The sequence below is a fragment of the Lynx rufus genome, unplaced genomic scaffold (genome assembly GCF_022079265.1).
Source record: "Lynx rufus isolate CCGP_SWC_20201006 ecotype Redwood Valley unplaced genomic scaffold, mLynRuf1.p SCAF_16, whole genome shotgun sequence".
Taxonomy (NCBI): Eukaryota; Metazoa; Chordata; class Mammalia; order Carnivora; family Felidae; genus Lynx; species Lynx rufus.
This window is the reverse complement of record NW_025814830.1, coordinates 53181584-53199973: the sequence shown is the minus strand read 5'-3', so window position 1 is coordinate 53199973 and position 18390 is coordinate 53181584. Positions and strand designations below refer to the sequence as shown.

Here is an 18390-nt window from a genome sequence, read left to right as displayed (position 1 = left end):
CGTCAATTTTGCTAATTGCAAATAATGCGGAAACTGTCTGTGGTGAATGGAAGCCATGGGGCAGCTGTCCGTTCTAACAGATCAAAATGGACTTCATATTCCAATGAGGGCTTTAGAATCCAATTAAAAATCTGAGAGACATTCCCTCCATTTAAATCTCAAATATGACTAATGCTTCATTTCAAACAAAGCCCAGAATGAGCTGATCCTTGCAAAAATGTTAGGAGATTCCTCCCTCCCCCCCCTTTCGAGCCACATACAGACTAAGGAGAAAGCACTCCCCCTTGCTGGGGTGTAATGCCCCCGGATGCCCGAGGGAGGGCAGAGCTGTGCAAGCCCTTAGTGGCTCTCGATCCGGAGGGCAGTGGAGGTCCGGCCCTGAGAGAGGACAGAGGGAGGGAGGGCAGGAGGAAGGGGAGAGGGGAGAGGGAGGGGTGGTGGAGAGGGGGAGAAAGAGCAAGCAGGCATCAGTGACTCCCCGGCCTTGGAAGTTCCCGCCTCTTCTTCCCCGGGGAACAAATTACGCCACTTGGTCACCTCTAGAAATTGTCAACAGAAGCCAGAAAACCGTCATTCTAATTTCCAGATAAGGGGATGACAGGACCCGGAACCTATACCCAGGTGAGCATGATGGTGGTCCCCTCCTCCGGGCTTCTCAGCAGCCCTGACGTACCCGTGTGCTGTGGCTCCCCCGTGTACAGATGGGGAGACCGAGGAAAGTGAGGCCAGGCGGCTCCAGCCGTGAGGCCGCACACTGCCTTTCAGAACAGGATGGGGCCACGAGCAAGTGTGAGCGGGTCGGTCCCAAGACCGTCAGCATCCCCGAATCAGAATTAACCCTATCTCTAGCAGACCTGAGGACTGAGCCTGTGGCAAACCCCTTGTGGAGAGAGTCGGGGGGAGGGAGCAGGGGGGGTGGGGGTGTCTGAAGCACAGACCCCCAAGCAGCGAGACGAAGGTATCGGGGCTCCGACCAGCGGTTCAGGGGGAGGGGAGCAGAGCCTCTCCTCAGATGGGGTCTGAAGGGGAAGGTGGGGGACACGGAGGGAGAGCAGGCTCTATGGTTGGGGGGCGCGGAGCACAGCTTCAGGCCTGAACCTGGCGCGCTATGGAACCCAAGGACAGTCACGTACTGAGCACCTGCTGTGAGTCTGTCCCCTCTGTGGGCACTTTGCAGGGGAAGACACTGCAGTCCGAGGGGTTGTCCAGGGTTCCCTGAGAGCAAGCGCGCTGGAGCCCAGGTCTGGGAGACGGCACCTACACCCGCGGCTACCGCGTCCCCCGCGTAACGACGTCACCTGGGCGGTGGGCAGTGACCAGCGGGACGTAAGTTCACGACGTGGGGATCCAGTGACCTGCTGCAGCCCTCCGAACCCACCGCTGCGGGGCTATTTTGCAAAGGATGACATATGTACACCTGGGCGGTCTGGTCGTCCCTCACAGGGAGCGGTGAGCCGGGCCGTTTGAGCCGCCTCTGCCCTCCTGGGGGCCGTGGGGTTGAACAGACGGTAGCACACAAGGTGTGAGGTGAGCGTTGGCCCAGCGCGGCACCACGAGGCGGCCCGGCTCCCTCCCTTCGGTGACTTGGACTGACGCCCAATGGCGTCACCCACCCGCGTCGGTGACTTGGACCCACCCGCGTCCATCCATCGCAGGCCGCCTGGGCTGCTGTGACAAAATATCACCGACGGAGAGGAGGCTGGAGATCCAAGGTCAGGGTGCTAGCACGGCTGCGGGAGGGCCGTCTTCTGACCTCACATGGTAGAAGGGGCCGGGGGCTCCGTGGGGCTTCTTGTGAAGGGCACCGATCCCCACCTCCTAACACCATCACCTTTGGCGGGGAGGGTTCGAGATAGGAATTTGGGGGGGTACAACACTCAGAGCACTGCACCACCCACATCCGCCCGGCCGGCCAGCCGGCCCATCTAACGAAGCGCCGGAGAGGAGTCAAGACAAGAGGCTTGACAAGAAAAAACCACCACTGGGTGTGGCAGGAGCCGGGTGACAGGCACGTGGGCTCATTAGGCTATCCTGTCCGCTTCTGTGTATTTGGTTTGAAAAGTTGCGCAAGAGGAGGCTAAATAATGCGAGAAGGTGTGAAACGCGGGGGTGCGGGGTTGGGGTCTCAGGCAGGCAGCTCTGGAAGAACTCTCCCCGAGCCCCTCGAGGGCGAGGACCCCGGGCCTGGTGGGGCTCCAGAGCTCAAGCACTAGATTACCCGGGGGCCAAGTGGAGCAGCACCAGAATGCTGCCCCCAGGATCGAGAGAGAGAGAAATTTCTAGTGGCGACCACCGTCACGCCGTTCATGATCAGGCAGCAGCCCCACGTGGGAGGTGACGCACAAGGACCGGGGGTCGGGTCTGGAAGATGAAGGCACGGAAGGCTGGGGGACCCGTCTGCAGGAGTGAGGACACGCACACACGGACACCCCGCCCCTCCCTGCCTCTCTGTCCTCACGCTCTCCTTCACGGGACACCCGCACACGCCCAGCCCGTGGGGTCTCGGCTCTCGGAGGTGACCACACACACCGTCTTAAATAACCACCTATTTAATGCTTCGCAGAACAAAACCGTTCTGTACTACGAGGATCACTGGAAGCCTGCAGCACCGCGATCTTCGTCTCCGATCCGGTTTAAGCCCCAGGCAACCACGCCTTGCGTGCTCGGCGATTTTGGCAGACGTTGTGCAGTCACGAACATTTTCATACATTCAGGATCTCCCAAATCTAAGCGAAATGGAGCACAGCCCGCTATCCCTGTGCGGCGAGTGGAGAGAATCGGCTAAGACAACCACGGCTGAATTACGTTCTAAGCTCGAGGGAAAATCTACGCTCACCCGGGCCACCTGCCAGGGTCCTCGCGAGGCTGCCCGGTCCACCGCGGGACGACAGCCAGCAGAGACTCTAGACCTTTCTAAAGATGGAGGTGCCACCGCACCCCCTCTGGCAGCGGGCCAGGCCGCTCTTCTGGGGAGAGCACGCCCACCCACCCCGCGTCCACCGGAGCCCCCATCGCGCGCCAGGCACCACGCCTTCGCTCTCTCGCGATGGGAGTTAGGACACAGCCTTCCGGTGCGGCCCTGCTCTGGGCAGGAGAGCGCACTTCAACTCTGCTTTACTAAAAAAGGCTCTTTTGATCCATAATCCGCCACCCCAACCCCCCCAACCCATCCAGAAAATTATCCTTTTCTGAGTCAGAGACATTGCTTGAGGGCAGGTTTAAAGTTTGCTGTTCTTGTGAAACTGGGCCACGAGGCTGAGCACCTGCTCGGAAGCCTTGATGTTCTTGGCGCAGAGGTAGCTGGTGCTGTTGGCGGCCGTCTCCTCCAGGTAGTACCGGTAGTTGACCATCAGGCCGCAGGAGCTGGTGACGCCCTTGAGGCTCGTGTCGGCCAGCCAGTTGAGGCGCCACAGCACAGCCCCGTTCTGCAGGTGGAAGTTTGCCACGGGGTTCAGGGCGTAGCCCCGGTGCTTCTCTCCGTACAAGTACCAGGCACAGAGCCTCATCAAGGGGGCCTGCAGCACCCTGACCAGCTTCTCAGACTTCACCCACTCGCTGCTGCTGAGCGAGACCTTGAGGGTCTCGTTAACGGGACCGCCTAGGATCTCCGAGATTTCTTTACATTCGGAATCTGTGAGCAGTTCACTCCTCCCGTGTTCCTTTGCTTGTGAGTTCAGGAGCCCCAGAAGCCACTTGGTGAAGCCGGGGATAGGAGACAGACTTGAGAACGTCCCGAGATGAGGAAACTCTCTCTGTAGGGCACGGTGGGTGGGGAAGGGAAGGTGGAGAGAACACACACACGTAACTCAGCAGGCATGTCACTGAGACGGAAACGCCTCTCCACGTGTCATTCGCACACCATTAAGCGCTGCATGTCGCTCTGCGGTTTACCACGTGCCCTCTGGGGTGCATTTTCTCCTTTCGAGGGGCATTTATGAAGAACCTGACATATGCCAGGCCCTAGAGATACCCTGAGTCCCCAAGGCGAGCCTCTACGACGGCTGCCCCGCCCACGCCACCTGTCAGAATGGCCAGTCAGGGGCCCGGCCCGACATGAGCAGGGGCTGCTGCTGAGAAGTGGGGTACGCAGTCCTGTGACCGCATCTCCGGAGCGTCTGGTCTGCCGTGCCCCTACCGGGGACTGCTCTGTGGCCACACAGCCCGGCCTGCCATTTTACCCGGTGACCGTGTACTGAACAAATCATCACTTGCAGAGCTAGCCCACAGTGGGTGTGGACTGTGGGCCAGAAGGCGGGGGGGCACCGGGGGTTTCTCCATAGCAGACAGGACGGTTCATGTTCAAATTACAGCGACATCTCAAGGACAAGTTTCTTTTTTTTTTTAAACCCAGCATTTTCTGATTAAAAATGTAATTTATGGTCACTACAGGTGAATTTTTTTAATGTATTTTGGAAGGAAAAAAAAAAACCCAAAACTGCCATCGTCCACAACTTGAGATAACTTAGTCTCCAGGGTTGATAAAGTGTAACTCCGTCTTTCTTACGCGGGCGAGGCATTTAACTTCTATCTCTGCTTTCTGAACTTACGTTGTGACAATTTTCTCCTTTTCATTCAGAATCCAAACACATAACTTAACAGAGTAAAAGATAAGACTGTACCAGGGTTCTCCTAACCGTGTTCCTCTCGAGGGTCTGCCTTTATAAACCGCGATGAACACTCTCGTGCAGAAGAGTGACACGGCTTTTTGGGATTCTCTCTGGTGACTTTCTGGCTCACGGCGGGGTGCTGTGACCAGCCAGCAGGATGCCTACTGGGCTGAGGGGCCAAATCTGACCGATTCAGAAATCGACTCTGTGGGTGAACCTCCGACTCCGCCTTTCTCACCGATATGCCCCTGCCCCCCACCGCATTCATCAACACCTCAGCAAAGAAGAAGGAAAGAAGAAACTTAAATTAATTAGATGTGGCTCCTTATCGCCTCCAGGGAAGAAGTGACAGAGAGTGATTCTAATGACGCTGATCGCCTGCTGAACCCTGAGTTCTCAGATTTAAGATTGATTAGGAATTTAATGCAAAGCACGCTGACGTTTTAATTCCACTCTGTCACTCTCCTCGGAAGGGTTTCTGCTGCAGCGACACTGCTGAAACCACACAAATAGGAGGATACCACTCTCAGAGCCAATTATTAGCAACCTAATTATTTTACCTTTAATTAGATTCTGCCCATTGCGGCTCACTCAAGCCCCTTAGGAGAGAGTTTCAAAAAGCTAGACCCAGAGAGAACCTGAGCGTTTCTGCTGTAGGATGGCAAGGGGCTTTTCCCAGGATAACGGACAGAAGTTATTACCAAAAAAAAAAAAAAAAAAAAAAGCCAGCCTATCTGCCCGCAAGCTGCCGGGTCTAACCTCGGCACTGCCTCCGTCCTGAGTGTTCTCGGGGAGCCTAGAACGTGCCAAGGGCCATCTGGCCCTTTCCACCTCTCCTACCTCCCTCTAGATCCCCTCTCGTCCCCCGTCCCCAGGGGCTGACACCCCCTGCCCCCGCAGCGTTCCCACCTGCAGCTCCTTGAGCACTCGCTTGACGAGGAAGGTGCCCAGCTCTACCCCCTGCAGTCCGGGCTGCGTCAGGCTGATGGAGTAGAAGATGGCCGCAGAGATCTGGCTCCCCTCCTCCGTCTCCGACGGGGGACACTCCTTCACTATGGCCTGGAAAACACCACGGTGGTCATGGTGGGCTTGGGCCCCCCGCTTCCCACGCCTGCCCTACCTCTCGGGGCCGGGAGAAGCCAGTGAGGATGCGAGCCCGGAGACCTCGGCCCTGTTTGGGGCCTCGGCTCTCGAGACCCAAGGCCTGTTCCGGTTTGAGACCTCTCCGGAGGCGGCAACGCACGGCCTCCCTAGGTTGTTTGCTCCCCTGCACTGTTTCTATCGCAGCGAACTTCTCAACAAGCAATGCGTGTTCCCTTTGCCTTTTCCGGGCCTCTGTGTGGTCAGAGACGGATGAATCTTCTCCCCGCCAGCACCAGACGTAACCCGCCGACCCGGCTGGTAGGCCAGCGCCTCCCTCTCCGTGGCTGCCCTGCGTGGGCCTGACCGTTCTACCCTGCAGTCATTCTTGCTCCTTGTCTCTGAACTCTGGGCTTTCAGATTTCGCAAGAGGCCATACGCAATCCCATAAAGTCTTTCTCTCAGCAAGTTCACCTTTCTGTACCCTTTTGATTTTGTGCTATGTCCTTGTTTTTCCTTGGGGAAAACACACATCCGCACAGACACGCACACGAAGTAATGCAGAAAGACTCCTACTGGGAAGTCCCCTAGCCAAGGCCGATTTTATTAGCTTTGAGTTCTGGGTGTGGTTTTCTGAACCTCAACACTCTGAAGGTCACCGGACAACAGCGGAACGGCAGGCGGGGACCTCTAGTTTGCTTCGAGGCAGGTGCACCAGCTTGCTTCCCAGAACGCATTTAAGCTGCTAACTTCCATCAGCGACACCCGATTCTGGCAGCGGGGGTGTTCCCTCCACGAGGTCTGGGAGTCCACGAGCTTTGTGAAATTGTGTGTGGAATGTGCGGGTCTGCGCGTGTCCCCCGGGGGACGACATCCTCGAGCTTTCACGCCCTGGAGATGCTCAAAGGGTCTTTCCCGTGGCTTCTGAAGAGCTAAGAACGCCGCTGCTGTAGGAAGGCGGGGTGGATGGGGACAAAGGGCCAGGGACACCCCCCGGGGCCGCGCTCTGACAGCTCGGTGCCACCTGGGTCAGGATGCACCTCTGCCTCATGCCTACTCTTCACCGTGTGAGGTCGCCTCCGCTGTCCTTCTGGAATGCTGCAGGTTACCTTGTGTTCCTTGCTCCAAATGTTCCAGCCAGCCTTTTTTTTAAAGCTTTCAAAACACAAATGAATCTTTCTTTGGTCACACAAGAGACTGCATGATGTCAACGAGGCAAAACGTGTATGCGTGAGGAAGAAATCACAAGTTATTCCCAAACCAAGTCCTGCTGTTAACCTTCCGGTGAACACCTTCCAGTCTGTCCCATTGGCGTAGGTGCGTGCACACTTCAACACACACACACACACACACACGCACACACGCACACCCTGCGCAAATGCTCTCTCCCCGTGCCCACGCGCCCCATTCTCCCACGCCCTGAGCGCTGGGGTGGAACCCCGGTCTCACCCTTACTGGTACTGGGATCGTGGGCAGATCTCCCAAGTTACCCTAAGCCTCAGTCTCCTCGCGTCCACGAGGACAAGAATAACAGGAGAAACGCTGAATGCCCAGGGTGGCACGAGCAGGGACGCGGGGACATGACTCATGAGCTGACGGGCACCCAGCAAACGCTCGATCCCTATATGCTTAAGCGCACACTGAACATGCCGGTCTGGAGCCTAAATTTCCGGCCGTTCAAGACCCGGACAGTGAGCAACCGTCCACGCTCCCAGGTCTGAGCATCACGTAGGGAGAACTCCCCAGAGTGGAGATCGTAGGTCGCACAGAACGCACGTCTTCTACGTTCACAGACATCGCCAAACTGCCCTCAGAGAGGCTGTAAACCAACATTCACGAGGGACTTTCTCCGTGGAGGTCAAGAACACCCGCCCGCTTGCTCTCTCCACCTTCTGATACCATGAAAGGCTGCCTGGATGCCCATCCTGGGATCTGGTATCATCTTTCCGGCTTCCGGACCGGCCATCCCGGACCCAGAGCCGCAGCCCACCGGGCCCCGCGCTCTGACAAGCCCCAAGTGCCCCGGGGTCTCCGCTCCCTCGCCTGCTTCACCCTCCCCGTGGTCAGGCCCCTGCTCCCAGCCCCCGCACTGGTTCTTCTCCAGCCCCGGCAGGAAGGATCTGCTCCTTCCCGTCCACCCCAGAGCAGGCAGCGCCTGCCAAACAGGGTCCCGGCTCCTCGGCTCCCCGGGCCGAGCTCTGGGCCCACCTCAGGCACGCCGCACGGTCTGATTTTCAGTGTTTTAGCCACGGGTCTTGAAACCCGGCCCTGGGGCCCTTTAACGACTGCTAAAGTGTTGAAGGGTGCACCCTTCCTTCCTTAGCCACGTCTTAGCTGCAGGTCGATGTCCCCAGAGGAGTGCCATCCTTGTTCTGGAACTGTCTATACACGACGTGTCTACACTCTGTAGCCACAGACCGGGAGATTTTCTCTAGCCGATTCAAAACTCCACAGATGCCTGGGGCAATCTACTTCACAAGGGGGCGGGGGGACACAACCACGTTTAAAACAGCGTCAAGGGCTCTGCGACGCGGCCCTGAGCCGGCCGTCCGCGGGTACCTGGATGTTGCTGGAGATCTCGTTGGTCAGCGCCACGTGCAGCACGACCAAGGGCTCCTCGGGGCTTGCACAGTGAGAAAAGAAGTAGCATCTCCTGTAAGGCCCGACGCGTCGTTTCATATCCATCCAGTTTTTTACAGGATGCACGGCCTCAGACCTGGGGGAAAGTCAGAAAGAAGTAAGCCAGGGGGACAGCTCGCAAGGTACGTAACCACTGCCGATTCCTGTGCATACTGCCAAGGGAGCCTTGGTGGCTCGCTCAGTGAGGCCCAGTCCTCACTACAGTCCATCCGTCCTTCGCATGCAGCCTCAACAGACCTGCCAGGAAAATTCAAAGAAAACCGTTTTAATGTGAAACAGCGCTGGCTGACGGGAACAGCAGCTAATGACCCTCGGACCCACAAACTGCCCCCTGCTTCTTCACACCTGGTCTCAAGGCTAGTTTGCAGGCCCCCGGAAGCAGATCCTGACACGGGTGACCTGAGGATGCTTGCACCTCCCGGCCGCTCTCTCCTCCGAGTCTGCGGCGTGAAGTCCGTGCTGCAAACACACAGCCTGGGTTGTCCAGCGGCCTCGTCTGCCATGTGTTGTTTGCAATGTGTCAAATGGGAGCCCCTCGGGTTTGTCACGCTTCAAAGCGCAGCCTTTCGCGAGCCTCAGTGTCTATAAGACGGCATGGGCACCAAGACCCGCGAGGGAAGAGCGGCTCCTGTCCGTGGGGACCGCTCGGGCTTCGCCGTGTCCTGCGCACGCGGGGACCACGCCCCACACAGCCCATCCAGAGACTTACGCCAGGGAGATGCTGTCACAACTACGGGAGGCAGATGCCGTTGGGGTCACTAACGCCAGGAGTCGGCCCAGCGGGACCCTGTGGCTCTGAGAATGGGGTGTGGGGAGAGGCGGGCCGTGCACTTGACCACGGGCCACACACGTTGTGCTTGGGCCACAACGCGCGCGGACAGAGGCCGGCTTTCAGCTCCCGTTCAGGAAAAGTGACAACTTGAATACTTACTCGCTGATTTTCTGCAGGACCTCACACGGCGAGTGCCAGGTGACCCGTTCCAGGCTCAGGAACCCCGAAGAGAACCACTCTGAGAGCATGCCCTTCAGCACTCCGTTCATCTCCTGAAAGGGAGAACACAGAGTGCTGGCTTCTGGGGACAGGCCGGCCAGCCCACCTCTGTGCCACCACGGGGGGGATCAAGCCGACACGGGGGATCAAGCAGGCAAGAGGGGCACGAAAGCAGACCGCGGGGTGCTTCTCCCAACGGCTTCCTCGGTGACAGCTCCACGGGACTCACCCCACCCAGGTGGCCGGCACCCGGCTCTCCCCCCGCCCGGCTACCCCCCCTCAGTAAGACCTCAGCGGGAGCTTTCGATCTGAGTGAAGCTGCCCGATCGGATGGCGTGTTCCAGCTCACGCGCCACAGTGAACGCGACTGGAACTCGCGAAGTCGACAGAGCGACAGCTGGTGCGCCAAGAAGGGAACGCTGACACGGGGGGTGCGGGGATCAGGACCTCCCCCTCTCGGGAACATTCTGGGACGTGCCCAAACGTCTCTTGTTTCCTGAGAGGGGCAAGTACTGGGGGTCCAGGCACCATATCCGTCAACTCAAAGGTGCGCGTTTTCATATTGTAACGTCTCTGAAGTCGGGATTCATCTTGCAAACGATGGCGGGGTCACCGCTTCACTCCTAGCATTTCTTTCTACCTTAGTGGGACATAGAATAGAGTGTGTCTGGCAATCGGTGACTTTAGATTTGATGAAATTATTCTAAGTTCACTTCACTGATTACATCTAGTCTATTTCTGGAAGTGAGGAGCCAACTTTACCATCCAAGACACGTGCGCACAGGAACCTTTCAAGCAAGAATGGAACCGGTGGCACCCAGGGCAAGGCGAGGGCGCAGGGGCAGACCCAGCTCGGTGTAGCCCACTGTGACCGCACTGAACATGTAACCGCAATAGGCTTCCTGACGGCTCGAGCGAGAGGATGCCGGGGCACCAGACGCGGCTGGTTGTTCCTCAACAACTGTTTCCTTTTCTTCCAAATCAACAAAAGTCTTATGCTTTAGGCAGGCACATGGCTGTCCAGGTTCAAGATCACACTGCAGCCAGGGGCAGTCAAAAGAGCGAGTCCTGGCCAAACAGATGTAAGCAGAAGTAAACATGGCAGGAGCATGCCCTTTGCTCATCTTTTCTTTGTTCCTCTCACTGCAGCCTGGAAGGTGATGTGATGGCTAGAGCTGGAGCAGCCATCCTGGGCCATGAGGTAACTTTGGGGAGGAAGGTTTTTCGGGGAGAACAACAGACGGAAGTCAGGGTCAACTGAGGGCATCACAGAACAGAATCAGCCCTGGGGTGTCTACCTCCAGACTTTTACATGAGAGACAGACTTCTGTCTCATTCAAACCACCATTATTTCGGGTCTCTGTTATTCACAGATGAACTACATACTAACAGATACGCTGAACGTTACTGAAGAATAACATACATCTCAGTATATCCAGTACAGAATTGACAGAGAGCTACCACCGCAAAAGCTGTAAAAATGTCCACATTTTATTCCCTGGTAAACGAAAGGACTCACAACTGTGTCACTGGAGGATAAGCTTGAAATAAGTAAAATAAAGGGCTGGTGGCTCTGAAAAGCTTTCAGAATGAAGTAAGACCCCTCTTTAAATATTTAAGGCCTGGGGCACAGAACCAGCCACCGATTTGTTCTGTGGGACCCCATGGGGGCGAAGAGGGAGGTAAACTTAGGACCAACAAGGGGGAGTCACGGACAGATAGACTTGGACCGAATTTAACGTAAAGGAGAGGTCTGGAATAGCCAGGGTTGACCACAGATGCTATCCGGGGAGAGTGAACATCACCACGAGCGGGGACCCAGGGCAGGGTTTACAAGGATTTGGTGGAGCCGTTTTAAGGGTTTAATGGTTGGACCAGATGCCCTTTGCGATTCTCTTTAACTCTGAATTCCATAAGCCGGTCTCCCTCCCTCAGCTCCACGCTCGCTGAGGGCAGAGGCACTCGGCGGGCTCTCCCACGTGGAGGACGGTCAACAGACTGATGTCAAACGAAAAAGCGGAGACAGACTAGAGAGCGGAGAGGATGAAGGGGCAGGAAGGGAGGCCAAGAGAGGCCACGTGCCAGGCATACAGACGGCTGCTCATACAACTGTATTCACTACACCGGATCACAGCGGTTCTTAAACTTCCCGGGGTCTTCACGTGCTCGAGTGCTTGCTAAAAACCACGGACCTGCTCCCCAGAAAAAATGCACACACATTCCTCAATTTTTGCACCCAGTTTCCTGGGAATCGTGGATGCCTGTGAAACTCATCTATGGATCATCCCCAGAGGTTCACAGACGCCGGACTGGGAACCTCCACACTGGACGGTTGGGACTGGATCGGCCGAACTCCATGGAGCGTGTGCGGGCATCTCCAGCGCATCCCTAACAGGAGAGTGTGGGACATGCCTGGCTTCGGTATCGATTCAGGATTAATTACGAAAGAAATGGCTTGGCTGATGAGAGCTCGCCCTCCAAGGTCTCTTCGTTCTATTTCGGGCTACTGACGGTTGTGAAATGTGACACTGCTACATGAGAGCTGGGTATCTAGGTGAAAGGGCACACGTCCCCAGGCTCAGTGCCCACCGGCTGCAGCTGTCCCTGCTGGAAGGCACCAGCGGCCCGAAGGCTGTGGGATCACCGACAGCAGGAGGGAGAGAAACTGCCTAGGCTTCTCGCTCATCAATTCAGCCATCAGTTGTCAGGTGTTCGATCCAAGACTCCCACTCACAACTGCCGGGGATGCCAGTCAGCGTGGGCTCAGTCTTCCGGACCCGCCAACGCCTGTCATCTTGGAGGACACTGAGCGGAAGGCCAGTCAGCCTCCCCTTCTGGCAGAGAAAAAGCGGTCCCCCACCCTCTCTTCTGGAGTTTTTGGCTATCAAGATCTTCCGATGTCTGGAATGTGGAGAAAAGCTAGTTTTCACTGCTCAGAAGCCCTGAGCTGGGCAAGCGGACCCGAAGCACAGGACAGGGTCAGAGGGCCACAGCGAAGACATTTTAGGTCTGATTCCAACTGATAGAGGCTCCCCCCCCCCCACACCACCCCAGGCGACTGGGGCAGCCTTGATGAACTACAAATAAGGTCCTTTTTAGTTTAGCTAAGCACAGAATTTAGGAGAGCCAACAAGGACCTCTGTGTTCACTGAAAAGCAGGACATGTCACTAAAAGAGGCCAGACGACAAGGTGTCGGGTGCAGCCTGACATCACAACGGTGGGGACGCCGGCCCGTCTGGCACGAGTTTAGCCCCCTCCCCACCGTCAAGGCCTGCACACCTTTCACCCCACTGGAATTTCTCCGCTCAAACTGCCATCAGGAAACCCTCCGGTGTCTCCAAACTGCTGGACGGTGCTCAGACCTTCTAGAATATGGACTCAACTCAGCCTCACGGGGGACTTTCTCCCTGAGAAACTGCACTCTTCAACCCCAAGAGGCCTTCGGAGACGCCTCCGGAGAAAATCAAAAAGCGTCTAGACCACACACACAGCAAGCGTGCACTGATCCTCACAGCCCGACGTCCAGTAATCGCAACCCCCGGGCAGAGACCAAGAGCCGGACAAACCGTGTCCTCGTCTGTAAACTTATTTTTAGCAAAGCTGAACAACCCTCACAGCATTTCCTGGAAGAGAAGCAGGCTGACCTTGAGCGTAGCAGCCGCCGGTGCAACCTCTCACGTCGGCGCACGGCCAATGGGCTAAAACCACCAGAAACCATGACTGTACCCAGTGGATGGCAAAGAGGGCACCGGGAACCGGCCCCTTCCATCTCCACACGGCGCTTCTTCCGCTGTCCCGCCAGAGACGCCCCATCAGCACGGCTGTCGGCCTCACGCTAGCTGGCTCTCCTGAAAATGCCACGGCGTCCTACAGGACTCGGCACCCAAGAGCGCGTGGCAGACACACATCCCGGGGTAAATGCTCGGGGCTGAGTCCGTAGCAGCCCGCACGGCAACTGGAGCGTGTTCACGTGACTTCCTCTAGCGTGTCCGGAAGTCAGCAGGTGCCGGGGAGCAGCACAGCTGTGGTGAGGTGCTGTGTGCCCACGGTGAAGGGTGCCGAGATCCGAGGCGCTGGCGGAGCGAGCTCCCCGCTCCCCCAGCATCACGGGGCACCCCAGGCCCCTGGCGCCCGAGACTCCTGACTTAAAGCCTCGCGTGCCAAACTTCCAGTACTTTCTGACACTGTATTCCTAAACGCAGAGAGTTCTAGCTGCGTCGCCTCATCAGCTTGGATGCAAAATCCAGAACGTGGGAGAAGAAACGGAGTCAAAGCGCGGTACACACACTAAGTGATTCTGGCGATAGAGTACGAGGCCGGATCCCAGTGACATTTTCTAGGGACAGAAAAGATGATTCTCTGAACGACTTAAGTGACAGGGGTTGAGAAAACTGTTACGTGACTACGAGGGACACGGGAGAAGGAAATCCATGGCTTCAGCACTAACGGTTACATGCACTAGATACAAGGCCCGAATTTTCAGGCAGAGAAAGGCAAGAGGGGTGACTCAGCACCTGGAAGAGGCGTCTTGCACCCAGTGTGTCCAGACCACACACGGACGCAAAGGTCAGGCTACAGTCGTCATCCTTCGCTCGAGAAAGATCTTTACTCCACATGACTTTCTGCCTGTGGGTATGCAATGTTTCTTCTGTGTGTGCACAGCCTTGGTTGAAAAAACAAAGGAAGCCTGAACCCCGGAGGGCCTGGTGTCGCTGGCAGCTTGGGATCTCCCTGGAGCACGCCCCTCTCCCCCAAACCAGTCTCAACGTCACGGCTTCCAGCTGCCACCTCCCAGCCTGCACGACAGCCACCTTTTCTCGTGTGGGGAAGAGCAAAGGCATGGACACATTCAGTAACATCTCACAGAATCGGAGGACTCAGAACTGGATGGGACCTCGGAAATCACTGGGGCCAACACCCTGAAATCGGCAGTCCAAGTGTCTGACACAACGCCTCCATTGGCTGTGCAGAAACCTTCCAAGCCCTCTGGGCTTCCCTCCAGGCTCAAGGCTCTGCGTGGAATGGTCTGATGTCAAGACAGTTGGGAGCAGTATGTGCCGACCTGCTCTTGTGGCGGGGGACCTGGGAGTCTCGTCTCATGCATCATCTGGCATTTTGCTATGCTGGACATTGAAGGCAAGGCTCCCAGTCTCCAAGGGGCTGATTATCCAGTTGGGGTGGGGGAGGGCTGGCGGAGTAATACATCTCAGACGCTACATTCTGTGGTGAAGGTACAAAATGCAGGTGAGGTGCACAAATAACAACGTAGCCTGTGAACCGTCAGACCAGGTAAGGCCACCTTGCACTGGAGTGTTGGAAAGGCTCAGTGATGAGCAGCTCCTACTCTAACGGGCTTCCCAGGCAAGAATGGCGCAGGAATGTGTGTTCAGGAACTTTCCGTCAAAGAGCCGGCGTGGCGGCAGAGAGGCTCTGTGGAGAGGGGCGAGAAATGGACGGTACGGCTGGCAATGTCCAGGGTGGTTTGGCGTAAGCCAAAAATGCCAAAAGAAAGACATTAAATGTTGGTCCTTCCAGCCTTCAAGGGAGTAAAGACCGACTTGTGGTGTCAGAGAAAGATGAGCACTGAGGTTAGTGATGAGACGGAACTTTGTACGTTTACTCTTAGAAAGAGCAAATACAGTCGCAACCAGAGAATACTAAACTGATTTGGTAAAACTAAATAAAACAAACCCATTAACTAACCGGATTGTCTCATCTTGCCCTTGATTTTGTGGAAAAAGGCAGATTCTAAGAAAACAAATCCCTTTCAGATCTAGTCCAGTCGTCAACTCTGAGAATCAACGTGTAGCGACAAAGTACACAATTCGGGAGTCATGAGGACGGGGCTCGAGTTCCGGCTCTGCACCCTGGGCACTGCACTTGACTTTGACAAGCTTTAATAATTTCCTCTGTACAACAGGTCCCTATGGCTTGCTGGCAAACGAGCAAGTGCATGAGAAGCACCTACCATCACCGTGCCTGCTGCTAACTCTTCCCGTACTAGAGTGGAAGCTTCTGGACCAAGTGACCTTAGTGCCAAGACCATGTCCAGTGGTCACAAGTCACACAGATGGATGGACAGACAGGTAAACGATTTCATTCTGGGACAGGCGACATTCTACCCAACTCTTCAGTCTCCTAGGCAGTAAGAATCAAGTTTCAGAAAAACCACCATGGAGCGCTGGTCCCTGCTTCAAGAAAAAAATAAAGTATGCTTGGATTGAAGACTAGACCCAAGCAGATGGGAATGCACACGGTGTGTCGAACACAGTCTCGGCCATTCAGACCGGGCTTGAGCCAGAATCATGATCAATTCAGATCTTGGCATTATAAGTTAAGCAGCCATCATGAGTAATCAATTCACAGCACTATTATCACTGAAGCGAACCCCATCCTTAACGATACACGATCTTTAGGCACATAGATAAAGTCTTTCGTGAACACCGTAACTCCCGCAGCAGGACGTGGTTATAAAGCGTACCACGAAGAACCCCAGACTTAAGATGTGCGTAGGTGATCGGAGACATATCTATTTGCTCTAAGTTCTTGGTCAAGTTTCCCCCCCTCAGTGTCTGTCTCCTTAACCCACGTAAGAATAAGGCAATGAACATGAAAATTACTGTGCCAGTGTTAGAGTTCTAAGTGAATTAGGACATAACCGATCAACTGCTCAATTTTTTAAAGACAACTGCACCTTAAAAAGTTCTGAACATCAGACGCTTCTTGAAACATTTACATCATTTTTTGGTCGTTGTTCACTAAAAGGGCAGGTTAGTGGTCCTTTCGTATTTAATACCAATAGCATAAGAGCACTATATTCGCCTATCGGGATCTTTCGTGTCGTTTTTTAAATCCTGCTGTATTTACTTGCATCCAACATGAGCCCACCATGCTACGCACCTGATTACTCAAGTACTCAACTTGGAATCATCACATTTCAGGGCTGAACTCAGGAAAGTGAAATGTCCTGCCCAGCCAGGCAGCAGAGCCCAGAGATATCATCTTTGTGCGTTCCAAAGGGTTTCTTAGACAACGAGGCTTGCACACAGAATGAGTGTGCAGCTAACGTGTGCTGACACCACCTGGGTTTTTGGAGGCTACGTGGTGCTCGGTTTGGTACTGGTTCAAGTATACCACATACAGGAAACTCCCAGCTAAAACGGTAAAAAAGAGACTTCGTGGAGCACGCTAACCAGGAAGGAGGAGTGACAGTCACGTTAAAGGCAGGCGGTGCTGAGTTTCTAGTAAGGGTCAACAGTGGAACCAGGCAGGGATTCAGAAAGCCTGGGAAGGAAGGGGACGGGGCAGGGGTTCAGGGGGCTGTAACTCTGGGCAAAGTGTGCGCGGCTTCGGGCTGGGGAAGGTGGAGTGTTTGGGGCTGCAGGGGCAGGTGAGGACTCTCCGGGGAGGGCCATCAAGATCGAGGACCTGGTGCAGGGCGGGGGGCGGCCCGGGGCCAGGCCTTACCCGGACGTGCGGCCCCTCCACCAGCTTGAGCGCCTGCGCCTCGAGCAGGTCGGCCCGCAGCCGCACCAGGAAGCGCACGCCGCCGTCCAGCTTGCTGATGTGGTGGAAGAGGCCGCGGTAGCGGGGCACCAGCGCGTAGCGCAGCCGGTCCTCGGCCTGCAGCAGCACGGCCGCCTCCCGCGGCTGCTGGCGCAGCTGGAGCACGCCGGCGCTCTGCTCGGCCACCTGGCCGTGGTCCACGCCGAAGCCCCGCGCCAGGCGGCTCAGCAGCTCGGCGCGCTCGGCCGCCTCGGCCAGGCCGCCGTAGAAGCTCACGAAGTCGGCGCACTGGCCCTCGGCCGGCGCCGGCGTCTTCTCGCGCAGCTCGTAGGCCGGCGTGGCGGGCACTGCGCGGCGCAGCAGCTCGTCCATGGCCCGCTCCAGGGCGCCCGCCTCCGCCGCCGCCGGCCCGCTCGACAGCCGGGGTCCGGGCGGCCGCGGAGGAAGCAGCAGGGGGAAGAGACGCCGCGCCGTCAGCGCTGTCCAGAAGCCTCTCATGGCGCCGCGCGGCAGCTACTTGAGGGACGCCGGCGCCGCCGGGCTTCCGGCTTCCGGCGCGCGCCGTCCCCATTGGCCGAGGCTGGGGGCGCGGGCGGGACGGTGGCCAATCGGAGGGCGGGAGGGGTGGCGGCGCGGAGCCAAGTGTAACCAAAGGTCCCGGCGGGGCGGAGACGCGGGCGTGCCTCGTCCCTTCGCCACCCAAAGTCACCTCCCCTGCCGCTGTCCTCTTGCCCCACCTGCTCTGCTACGTGCAGGCGCTACACTTGCGGATTCCTGGTCCATCACGTCTGGGGAGAAGCCACGGAACCTGCGTGGTAATTCACTGGCAGGGTAGCCTCGGTGTTAGCCTCCTGCCTAGGCGCTCTCAGTTCATTGCCAGGGTCTGATTATACAGGTGACTCCCACCGCCGCCGCAGCCCTCCTCTGTCCGGAGCTCGGGACCTAGCTTTACAGCTGCCTGCTGCAGAGCTTTTCATGGATGCGCCAAACGGGGCTTTCCTAACCGTCTTAGTCCCCAACCTGTCCCTCCTTCCTAAGTCCTTGATCACTCATCTATTCAACAGGGTGTTTATGAACTACCTGGTATGTGCCAGGTCCTGTCCTAGGCACGGGGCTAACAGAATGAGCCAGACAGACCCGATGGTGCCTCATGGAGTTTACAGTCTAACGGACAGGAGAACATAACGACAAATTGGACTCCTGAATTCATTCCTTCTGTCTGGCCCCCCGCGCCTACAGCCCATGTCACTTCTCACCGGGGCCACTGCAGTAACCTCTTTGCTTCCAAGCTCAGTCCTCCAATCCATTCTTTGCATCAGCTGCTGAGTGAACTTTCTAGATTATCCACTTAGCCGTGTCGTTCACTTGTTCAAAAACCAAATGCTTTAGCGTAACAGGCAGAGCCCTCACCAACAGCCCCCGCTCTCCCTTCTAGCCACATCTGTTGTTCTTCCCACCTCATTTCTATTTCTCTGTGGCCTGGTGGCTCCCAGACTTGTAGATTTTGGAGCCCATTCTTAAAACACAAGACAGGGCGGGAAATGCAGTTGTCGGTGGCCTTGTTG

At 56.5% G+C, this 18390-nt stretch overlaps 1 protein-coding gene across 1 annotated transcript; it reads right to left on the bottom strand.

Annotated features, from left to right (window-relative positions):
• Nucleotides 1–2533: 2533 nt before the first annotated feature.
• Nucleotides 2534–17323, bottom strand: MLYCD (malonyl-CoA decarboxylase). The gene is made up of 5 exons (XM_047078837.1): nt 16787–17323; nt 9259–9371; nt 8247–8403; nt 5517–5666; nt 2534–3752 (listed from the first exon to the last, which is right to left on the bottom strand). The coding sequence occupies exons 1-5, from the start codon at nt 17321–17323 to the stop codon at nt 3219–3221; spliced, it is 1491 nt and encodes a 496-aa protein (XP_046934793.1). The 3' UTR covers nt 2534–3218.
• Nucleotides 17324–18390: the final 1067 nt, after the last annotated feature.

Excerpts from the sequence above, each read along its gene's own strand:
- MLYCD (XM_047078837.1), bottom strand. The coding sequence starts at position 17,323 with ATGAGAGGCTTCTGGACAGCGCTGACGGCGCGGCGTCTCTTCCCCCTG. Across the intron at positions 8,404-9,258 it reads GTCCTGCAGAAAATCAGCGA|GTCTGAGGCCGTGCATCCTG; the intron begins GTAAGTATTCAA and ends ACTTTCCCCCAG. Across the intron at positions 3,753-5,516 it reads GAGTGCTCAAGGAGCTGCAG|AGAGAGTTTCCTCATCTCGG; the intron begins GTGGGAACGCTG and ends CGTGCCCTACAG.